This window comes from Camelina sativa, chromosome 19 (assembly GCF_000633955.1).
Source record: "Camelina sativa cultivar DH55 chromosome 19, Cs, whole genome shotgun sequence".
NCBI classification, from domain to species: Eukaryota; Viridiplantae; Streptophyta; class Magnoliopsida; order Brassicales; family Brassicaceae; genus Camelina; species Camelina sativa.
In genome coordinates this window covers 16,500,693-16,512,755 of record NC_025703.1, presented here as the reverse complement: position 1 = coordinate 16,512,755, position 12,063 = coordinate 16,500,693, and the positions used below count along the sequence as shown (strand labels likewise).

General features: G+C 29.7%; 1 protein-coding gene across 1 annotated transcript; it reads left to right on the top strand.

The window, feature by feature from the left end:
- Positions 8,992-10,101, top strand: LOC104767891 (F-box/kelch-repeat protein At3g16580-like). Its single transcript, XM_019240919.1, has 2 exons — positions 8,992-9,458; positions 9,606-10,101. Exons 1-2 carry the CDS (start codon positions 8,992-8,994, stop codon positions 10,099-10,101), a joined length of 963 nt encoding a protein of 320 aa, XP_019096464.1.

Sequence of the window (12,063 nt, the reverse complement as noted above, 5' to 3'; positions counted from 1 at the left end):
ATATATATATTATTCAAAAATCCGGTGTAGCACATTGGTTTAATCACAGATTGGATGAAATGGATAGCAATCCCTTCATCTAGATGAGTTCCGGGTTCAAATCCCGGCAGCGGAACATTGTTTTTAAACTTTACAACTTTTTATATTATACATATTATTCGTTGGACCGGTGATAATTGTAAACCCTAATTACACGTTTTATAGAAAAAAAAAAATAAACACTCTTGCAAAGCTGCAGCAATGTTTATGGCTCTCAAAGCTCCAAAATATATATATATGTATAAATTATTCAAAAATCTGCTGTAGCACATTGGTTTAATCATCGATTGGATGAAATGGATAGCAATCCCCTTCATCTAGATGAGTTCCGGGTTCAAACTCCGGCAGTGGAACATTGTTTTTTAACATTACAACTCTTTATATTATACATATTATTCGTTGGACCGGTGATAATATTAAACCCTAATTACACGTTTTATTAAAAAAGAAAAAAACTCTCTTGCAAAGTTGCAACAATGTCTACGACTCTCAAAGCTCTAATATATATATATATATATATATAGTTATATTTATATTTATATTTATATTTATATATGTATTTATGTATAAATTATTAAAAAATCCGCTATAGCATATTTGTTCTATAGAGGCTCTCTTTCTCCTATTAACATATATATTGTATATATGTAAAATTTCAAATTAAGAGAAATTTGAAAAAAAGGAAAAGTATGGTTTAAGCTCATGAGTTAGTACTCCATATCAAATTGGGTTCGATCTTTGCTCGTCGGCGACAGACAAACCATGCATAACACAACACCAACATGATGATGATGACCAATGCACCGCCATAGATTGAGATAACTTTGACGACATCAGAGTCCATATCGTTTGTTTTTTCACCAAAATTTATTTTTTCTTAGATTTCTTGTTTTCTCTTCTTCTTTCTTTTCTGAGATAATAGGATTTTACATACTTTTTTTAAACTTAATTTGAAAACTAATACGTTTACTATTCATAATTGGCAAAGTAGTACATTGACCGCAAACTACTATTCATAATTGGCAAAGTAATACATTGACCACTGTTTGTGACTGTTTACAAGATTCTTTGGCCCTCAAACACATTTGATATTTACATAATTTGCCATTGAGACATATTTATTGATTTACAAATAATTTCCATAAAATAAAAAAATTTCTTTCCATTATCATTTTTTTGTTTTGTTTCCATCGTCTTCTCCCAAACACAAGCCAAGGATGATGATTTCTCTGATTCACTCATGATCACAAAAGTTCAATTGAGAAAGATTAAAGACTCTTCACTTAAATTCCAAATGATTAGCAAACTCTGTACTTCTTCTATCTCATGGTCTATCACCTTCCCCAATAAACTAATCTTCATCTCCTAATTTTTTCTACAATAATTTTTTTTTCTCTCAATCACTTTTTTCCATTCCTCCTTAAAAATGAATAATACATAAAAAAACCAGGTTAAACATCGAAGTTTGGTCTTAAATTTCTAAGTTAATGATAGATCTATAAATTTTGGTTAAGCTTATGGTTCGAACGTTAATGTAGTAAGTCGAACAGCTTTAACCACTGTGTTACTATAACTTTCAACTATTGTTAACAATTTTAATACTATAATATCTAACTAATTATACGTTTGCACTATAATCAGTTTAATTTGACAAAAGTTTTCCGAATCCAATTTTGCTGTTAATGGTTTTCGAAGAGTTATTATTTTTCAATATGTTACGTGTTATGTCTTGTCTTCATCTATTATTATTTTTTTTTGGTAAATTGGTGTCTTTTTTCTTGGTTCGTCTCTTTGTTCGAAAGGAAAAATGAAAATCATTTAATTAACATATTTAAGAGCAATCCATACATCCAGATTTTTAAAAACGAATATAAATGATATATACAGGAAGTAAGCTATGTATTTATATTTTGTTAGTGCCTAATATTTCCTTTTTATCTCAACTAATTTGTCAAACTTGTTATGTTTTTTTTTTTTAATCTATTGTTCCACCGAAGCATAACAAACCTACATACAAATATAAAAACCATTTTTAGTATAAATTAAATTCCAACAATCACACATCAACTTTACAATAAAAAACATATGGAAGTAGCATCGAATATATATTAAGATGGTTACGAACAAAACTTGGCTTCAGACCAATTTGATAGAGGGTAGAAACAAAAAGAATAATTATTATGAAGAATTCAAGTACAGAAAGACAAATCATACTTATAATTTGATGAACAGCAACATTTTTATCAAATTGTTTCTGCAATAGGTTGATTTCATTTTGACACGTTGAGTTTTGATTCCAGGGCTAATTTCCTATCTCTCTCTTGCTGCAACTGTACTTGTAGTCTTACCACCTAGAGGAAGGTAAAACACACTTTCAAATAACTAAATTTAGACATTCAAAGATATGAATGATGTAGAAAAAAAGTTCATATTACGAATAAAAAATAAAGGCTTATAAAATATGTCTTAGAGAGAAGAATTCAATTTGACTGTGTGTGAAATAGAAGACAAACCTTGTGGTTGTTGTTGTTCCATTTGGTCTTGTTCATCTCATGCATAACAAAAGACAAAATTAAAGTCCTACCCGTGTTGTAAAATCCCATAAAACAAATAAAGATTTGAGGATGAGTTACTTACTATACCTAAATCATTTCATATGCATGAACCCAAAAGTGGTACAGCGAAATAGATATCATATGACCACTCAATTGTTCCTAGAATCTATAAGAAAATGGATTGGTATGTTAGTAAGGAAAAAATGACAGAGAAGTGAGCCACAAAAACTGAATTGTAAAGGTTTCTCTTTGGCATGATTAGCAAAACTAACAATGACATGGATTCGTAACTAAAGATGATAAAACTTTTGATATTGAGATCGACTAAAGAGTTGGATCTCACCGATTGAATGTGAAAGAATCCTTGATTGGAGAAATTGTTTTTGTTTCATGGGCCTCCCATCCATCTTCCTATGTTACCATATCAAAACGAAAACATAAATGAGATTAAAGTAGAAAATAAACAGATTAAAAAAAAAAGAATACTCACTGATGATGAATTATCCTTTTGGCCGAAAGTTTTTCAAGTTCATTGATGAAAAACATAGATATTTTTTTATCAATGATGTAGTATAATATCCCTCAAGCTAGTGGTGGAGAAGCAATGCGTCTTCAGATCATATTAAGAAGAAAGAGAGAAAGTTGTAAGAAAATTGGGGATAATAGAAACAAATGCAGATAAATTTGAGAAAGAAAAGTGGATTTCATAGCTGTATAAAAGAATTGCAAAAAGAAAGACATGAGATTAATGAAACCCTAAAATCTGATCAGAATTTGGGTTCCTCCATGGTGACGATCATACTTTTTTGTCAACAGTTTCTTATCCTTCGTTTTCTTTTGACTCAATCTCGTCTCCTTCGCTTTCTCCCTTTTCCATTGATCTAGATTTTGGAATAGACCAATGGAGGACGAAGCAATTAGAGGAAAGTATGAATATGATTTTTTGATTAAGTGAGAATTATATTAGTGACACTTTGTTAAAACTCTGAGATCGTGGAGAAAAAATAGAGATAATGGGGAGCAGCAGTTGAAGAGATATTTTATTTTCTGTCGTGTTAGTAAAGTTCAATTGTTTAAAATGTTTAAAGAGTAAAATTTGTTAAATGGAAAAGATTTAGTTTCTTTTTTTCTTTTGGATTTTTTTTTCACACGATCTCTTGTAATTCTTTTTATTTGATTTTAAAAAAAAAATAAAAAACAAATCTGATGTGGCTTAATTTGGTTAGACAGGTGACTTGTGCTTTATATGATAAAGGATTTTTATTCGTTCCTACGAAAGTGCTCAGAGTGATAAGTTTGCGTTAGTTTATTTGCTTGGTCGGATACGTATACATATATTATTAATATTTTAAAGTTTACTATATATATATAAAGTTTAATACAAACAATCAAAATGTTCTATCTAATATTTAACTAAAAAAATAAATCAAAATTAATTTAAAAAGTAAAACAAAATAAGGAAACATATTCTGTATACTTTTATTTAAGGAAAATTAAATATTGGTTTGGTTTAACTTTTACAGTTAAACAAAATTGTATATCGGTTTGGGTTTATAAATAAGAATTAGGGTTTAGATTTTACAATTAAAACAAAACTATATGTCGGTTTAAACTTACAAATGAGGTGGTTTGGGTTTAGATTTTACAATTAAAACAAAATTATATGTCGGTTTGAATTTACAAATGAGGTGGTTCGTGTTTAGATTTTACAATTAGAATGAAATTATATGTCGGTTTAGGTTTACAAATGAGATGGTTAGAGTTTAGATTTTACAACTAAAACGAAATAATATGTCGGTTTTGATTTACAAATGAGATGTTTAGGATTTAGATTTTATAATTAGAATGAAATTATATGTCGATTTAAGTTTATAAATAAGATGGTTAGAGTTTAAATTTTATAATTAAAATGAAATTATATATCGGTTTGGGTTTATAAAGAACGGTTTAAGTTTTAATTTTATAATAATATATACAGATTTTATTTCCTTATTTTAGAAGGGGGTGAATGAAGAGGTTCATCCATAGGGGTGAACCCAAGTATTGTTTTTATTGAATTTCATATTTCATTTTTTCATTAGTAATTGATCTCTAAAATATTCTATGACGAGCAATATTTGGGTTCACCCCTAGGGGTGAAACTCTCCTTTCACCCTCTCATGAAATAAGGAAATAAAATTTGTATACATTATTATAAAATTAGAAACTTAAACCGCTCTTTTTATACACTCAAACCGATATATAATTTCGTTTTAATTGTAAAATCTAAACCCTAACCATCTTATTTGTAAACCCAAACCGATATATAATTGTGTTTTATTGTAAAATCTAAACCCTAACCATCTCATTTGTAAACCCAAACCGACATATAATTTTGTTCTAATTATAAAATCTAAACCCTAATTCTCATTTATAAACCCAAACCGATATATAATTGTGTTTTATTGTAAAATCTAAACCCTAACCATCTCATTTGTAAACCCAAACCGACATATAATTTTGTTCTAATTATAAAATCTAAACCCTAACCACCTCATTTGTAAATTCAAACCGACATATACTTTTGTTTTAATTATAAAATCTAAACCCTAATTCTCATTTATAAACCCAAACCGATATATAACCTCGTTTAATTGTAAAATCTTAACCAAGCCAATATTTAAATTTCTTTAAATAAAAATATACATAATTTGTTTCCTTATTTTGTTTTGCATTTTAATTTATTTTGATTTATTTTTTAAATAAAATATTAGATAAAACATTCTGATTGGTTGAGAGGACAGGGGTGAACCTAAGTATTTTTCATTCAATAATTAAGAACTGTTCTAGAACATGAACACAATGATAGACTAACCCTCTTTCAAGATATTAGAAACTAAATTTGAATATTAGTTTGCTGAACTTTCATTTGCAAACTCCTAACCAAATTCGTATTACAATCAAGTTCATTAAGTCCACAATACGTCATAAAATCAATTGTCGCATGCTAAAAATATATTGCTGAATTTATATTAGTTCAGACATTCTATCGAACACTTTTGATACATAAAAAACCTAGAATCTATAACATAGTGATGAATCAAATTCTAGCATTAAAAGCATATAAATCAAACAACGTAGTGATTAAGAACTCCAATTAACAATTAAAACATCAATGCATTAAATCCCTTAACTAAAACCCTAAAACGTTTTAACCCAATTAAAAACTACTTTTAGAGCATATCTATATTTAACGTGAATTGGCTTAAAGATTTAAGGCTCTGTATTTAGGATTTATCACATATGAATGTTCTTCTTTTATCTTAGATATGAGCTTCTCGTTGGAAGATCCTGAAACAACTTATCATTTTGAAGTATCTGCAACATATATAATATGTATATATATACTAGATTAGGATCCGCCCGATGTGCGGGTTTAAAGTTTTTAAAATAAAATAAAATTTAACAAAGAATATAAAATAAGTATTTTTAGTAAGTAAAAACTATCTATAAAAGTAAATAGATACATCGAGGTGTCCAATGTAAATATCTAGTGTAAAAGGTGAGACTCTGCGGTTGAGACTATTAATCACATTTTTTTGAATGCCCTCACTCGTGGGAAATTTAAGAATTATCTCTAACTCCGGTCTCATCATGGGTTTTCCTTATGAGTCGGTGTACTCACATTTGGATTTTGTTTTCTTGAGGGATGTCTCTCAACAGGGTGATCCTGATCAACTTCTTCAATTACTATGATTTTTATGGGTAATATGGAAGGCCATAAATAATTTTTTTTTTAAGGTTTAGAGATCGAGACGAATGATATAATTGTTCAAGCTTTGGGCAATAAGTTAGCCTGGGAAGAGGCGCTGTCTTTTACGGCGGTCATGCTGGCTCCATCTCCGTCCTCGAATGTCCAGGTTTCTTCACCTTGTTGTCAAATTGATGATTCTTGGAAAGCAAGAAATGAGCATTTATTATTGGGCTGGTGGTGTTGTGTTGGTGAGGAGCAAACCTTGTTGTTGGGGGCCAAGTGACTAAGACAGAGCCTCTCCCCCCTGCATTAAGAGTTAGAAGCATTGTTGTGGGCCATAGAGAGGATACGTGTTGAGTTACTCACTGTGGTGCATTCCCCTGAATATTGGTCATCCTTCTTCAACTTGCTCGATAAGTTTAATTCGCTGGAGTTTTTTCCACTACTCTCCATCTCTTGGATCCCGCATGTGACAAATTCGAAGGCGGATTGTCTTGCCCGTGCTTCGCATACTATTATCTCTAAAGTTTCTTTTGTAAACTCTTTCCCTCTGGCTTGGGCAACTAACCGAGGAAATTCCTTTATTGTTTGGTTGAAAATAAAAATAGATACAATTTTAGTTAAAGAAAATAGTTGTAGATGAGTTCAAAAGTATTTAAATAAAATTAAATTTAAAACACAATATACATTTAATTCTTTTTGTAAGTAAAAACAATTTATAAAAGTAAAAAGATAAACTTTTAGTTATAGAAAATAGTTGTTTTTTTTTTTGCTATAATACACTAAAGTATATCCATATACAAATCTACTGTCTACATTACCACTAAAAGTTTATTTGTACACACAAATATATTTTACTGTTAAAATATACTCTTTAGTCATAACTACTACCAACAAGTTTTCTTTAGGAACACATTAAATAACCTATCATATATATTACAATAGCAGTCTTTTGAATAAATTATTTGATTGGTGAAAAAAATATGAGACGATCTATTTTTTTTTACTTCAACAATCTTTTTCTTTATGTAAAGGTAAGTATTTATATTTTTGTAGAAACAGTAACTAATTGTATAAATTTCACAATTATTTTTTCTCTTATATAAAAAGTAATATTTTCTTGTAATATAGCAACTAAAAGTTAAAATATTAAACAATATTATACTTTTGTATTAGATTTTATAATTATATATATATATAATTTATCTTATAATTAGATTTTAAATAAAATTAGATTTTATTTTATCTATTTACTTTTATATAAAACCTTTTTAGGTTAGGTTTTGAATTTTTGCATTTTTATTTTTTTTAATTTTAATAATGAATAGACATGTGTTTAGATTTTATTTTATCTATTTACTTTTATATAAAACATTTTTAGGTTAGGTTTTGAATTTTTACATTTTTAGTTTTTAAAATTTTAATAATGAATTGACATTTGTCAACATCTGAATGATATAATTGACACGTGCACAATCTTGTTAATGAGTAATTTTTTCATCAAAGTTTATATAATAAGATATATATAATGTTAATGGCATGGCAACGTAATTAAGTCAAAGCTTAAAGATTTTTTTATATATGAGAACCTCATAAGTCATAACTAAGATAAAAGAAGAGCATTTATATGTGATAAATCTTATATAATTCAAAAATAAAATAAGATTTAAAATAAATAAACTAAGACTACATCAATTAAATTAAAATTGAAAGTTATAAACATAATGATGTATAAGATTAAACGCTTCGCAATCATGCGTGTTATTATTTTTGAAAATCAAACTTTATATATAATAAAATTGATATATGACTTGTTAATTACATTCATTAACTAGATTAGCACGGGTTGAAATTCTTTTTATTTATATTATAATTTTAATAAAATATAATTTATATGATTATTTTTAAAAGGTTTTTTTGATATATTATATTTTTAGAATAAAATTTCTATTTTGTAAGTTTTATATTGTTAATTTTGTAATTTTATGCATGAGAAATAGTTCTGTTTGTTGTTTGTTTTTATTTTAATTTTTGAACATGTTTGGTGAAAGTTTTTTAATATGACTCTTGCTTATGGAAGATTTTATTTTCAGTTGCACAATCAGATCTCGAAAATTACGATTAAGTGTGATAAATTGCTAAGATTTTTTTTTTTACACCTAAGAATATATATTTATTCTTAACAGTATATATTTTGTAACAATGCATGGAATACTAAAAATTTTATTTAGTAAATTGTATAAATCATTGGAATATTTTCTTCTAAAAGATTTTTTGGGATATTCTTAAGTGTATTCATATAGTTCATGGATGGATTGACCAATTAATTTATAACGTTTTTTTAAATCAAACTATATTTAATGTATAACCTATAGGGAATAAAGTAATTTAGATTCAGTTATACTAAATATTATTAAAATATAAATAAACATTAGAGGTGAACTGAAGACTTTTTTTTATATGTAAAATGATATGGTGCCCTTTTATTGGTTAAAACAACAAGGGGTGAACAAAACCCAATTGCTCGTAAGTTAAGATTCTCAATCTGAGTATTCAAAGGTAACAAAATAAGTGTAAAAATTTAGATATTTGGAGATTTTTAGTTTTTATTTATAAACAAACATAATGAAAAATCGGCTGGAAACCCTAATTGGGATAACTTTAATGGCGCATGAAGAGAAGCTTCCATTGGAGTTGACCGAAGAGATACTTTCTCGTGTGCCACCAACATCTCTTGTTCGTTTCACAACCGTATCGAAACAATGGAACGCTCTCTTCCACGACAAGACGTTCATCAAGAACCACAAGATCACGTTTCGATTCATCTTAACAACCAAATCCAAGATTTATTTGGTAAGCATCGATCCAAAGATAGAGGTGTGTGAGTTAACCTTAGATATCCCCGGTTTAGAAATATCCAACATACCTAAAATCTTGGTTGATTGCGATAAGTTATTGGTTTGCGGCATGGAGAGAGGAGCTGTGGTTTGGAACCCATGCTTGAGACAGAGTAGATGGATCGAGCAAGGCTCGAACCAAACTCAACTTGAGTCCCTTGGCGTAGGATACAACAGTAGTGGGAGTTACAAGATAGTTGCTGGTTGTCGTCGGAAGGAAGGAAATTACAGCAAGTACTAGTGGAAAATCCATGACCTTGCCTCCAATACGTGGGAAGACGGCGAGTTAGAATCTGGTGGTAACTTAGAAAAAAGGCCTATACTACACAACACAAGTTGTGTATCGTTGAATGGAAATTTGTATTGGGTTGTTTTTGTTAGCGAGGCCGATCACGTGTACAGCGTATATAAATTCGATTACTCGAAAGAACATTTCTTCAGATTCTGTTATCTACCATGCGGAACGACGGACCATTTTATGGATGCTCTTGTCCTTGGAGCTTTTGAGGGAGATCGTTTTTCATTGTTAAAGCAATGCCATGCAACAAAAAAGATTGAGGTATGGGTGAGTAAGTACAAGATTAATAATAGTTTGAATAGTGAAGGTGTGGAATGGATAATGTTTATGAAAGTGTCAAGTCCTAACTTGCCCGATTTAGTAGACATTAACTACACTCAGCCAAGCTACTTCATCGAAGATAAAAGACTCCTCGTATGCTCTTGCGATGAAGCTGGTCGGGCTTGGATCTATGTTTTCGGGGAAAATAGTTTGATCAGTAAAACTCATATAGATTATGTTGTTGATCACTGGCCTTCGCACTGTACATTTATTCCCAGTTTGGTATCTGTTCCGGTCAAGGTCAATGAGAAGAACTAGCAGAATTACTAGTTTAGTTTTCTTTCATTCTTGGCTTCTTGTTATGTTACTGATCAGGATACTAAGTTTGATTTCGATTTTGGTGTTTTTTTTTTCATTCACAAACCATCTTCTTTGTTGCAACTAGAGTTTTCTTTTTGCTAAGTTTCGATAATTTTTTTTTTTTTTTTTGCAAAATATATTTATAGAACAAATTAGAGATAATGGTTTTGACTCTCGTGGTCCTAGCTTTGCTCCAGGAGTAAAATTTCGTTAGTTTTCACTTGTTGTTGAGTCAAATATTACTAAGCTTTGGTGATAGTTTTAATTAACTTTCACAATGAATTTCACATTTATGTACATGTCAGTATGTTACTTCCATAATCTTTTTGGTAAATCTTTATTGTGAACCTGTGTGAAGCATAATTTTTGAGATTGACTACAGACTACAGTTCTCGCTTTGGTTAGACTCCCAAGAAACTTGAGTTTATATGTAGGATAAGCTTGACCAATAAAAAGTTAAGTTGTGGGCAACATGGGATCCAAGAAAGCACCAGGATCCGACATTCTCACGGCACGTACGTGTCTACCAAAATTGATGGGATATAGTATGTGTTAATCATACTGGTTATACGTATGAATCGTAAGATTAAGAAGCAAGTTCTACGTTGTCAGACTATAAACATATATATTGGTCTGGGCAATGTTCATGACAAAACCAGATCCAAGTTTCTTGTCGCACGTTTGAAATCCTACTCAAACACGACAGTCTGAAATTATCAGGCAGCTTTCATTCAAGGTCGAATGATCTTAGATGATGTAGAAGCAAACTTAAAGCACATCAAATAAATATTACCTTTTGGGTCCTATGGAGAATTTCGGAGTTGATTAATTAACAGTCTCCTCTTCAGCAAACATCAAATAAATCTAGTACGAGACACTGAATTGGCTAAAGATGAGTGAACGAAACAAGCTAACAATTAAACGGTGCCTTTTTACCAAAGGCTAAATAGACCAGCCGATAGGATTTATCAAAAAAAAAAAATACGGTGAAAAGACGTTACTATCAATATCAACATTGATGGTCACCCAAATCTGGGGCTCCAAACCACGAACCTAGCATCATCGTTGGTGCATAACAACAAACCGTCACAATGAAAAACTGTGTATATATCGACTGATGCTTAATCCTTTAAGCTAAGTGCACTCTTACACTCTATATAGATGGAGCAGCAACGTTGAGATTGACTCTCAATGAACAAAAACCTTATCATCCATCCGTGCTTCTTCGTGAATCTTCGGCTATGAAATGAAGTGTTTCATGGGTGCCTTTGTTTGCAACTCAAAGGCTCTCTTTCTCCTATTAACATGTATATTGTATATATGTAAAATTTCAAATTAAGAGATATTTGAAAAAAAAGGAAAAGTATGGTTTAAGCTCATGAGTTAGTACTCCATATCAAATTGGGTTCGATCTTTGCTCGTCGGCGACAGACAAACCATGCATAACACAACACCAACATGATGATGATGACCAATGCACCGCCATAGATTGAGATAACTTTGACGACATCAGAGTCCATATCGTTTGTTTTTTCACCAAAATTTATTTTTTCTTAGCTTTCTTGTTTTCTCTTCTTCTTTCTTTTTTGAGATAATAGGATTTTACATACTTTTTTTAAACTTAATTTAAAAACTAATACGTTTACTATTCATAATTGGCAAAGTAGTACATTGACCGCAAACTACTATTCATAATTGGCAAAGTAATACATTGACCACTCTTTATGACTGTTTACAAGATTCTTTGGCCCTCAAAAACATTTGATATTTACATAACTTGTCATTGAGACATGTTTATTGATTTACAAATAATTTTCATAAAATAAAAAAATTTCTTTCCCTTATCATTTTTTTTTTGTTTTGTTTCCATCGTCTTCTCCCAAACACAAGCCAAAGATGATGATTTCTCTGATTTATTCA

Bases quoted from the DNA above. Each gene is read 5' to 3' on its own strand.
- LOC104767891 (XM_019240919.1), top strand. From the start codon at position 8,992: ATGGCGCATGAAGAGAAGCTTCCATTGGAGTTGACCGAAGAGATACTT. The intron at 9,459-9,605 runs GTACTAGTGGAA...TGTTTTTGTTAG, and splicing joins AAGGAAGGAAATTACAGCAA to CGAGGCCGATCACGTGTACA.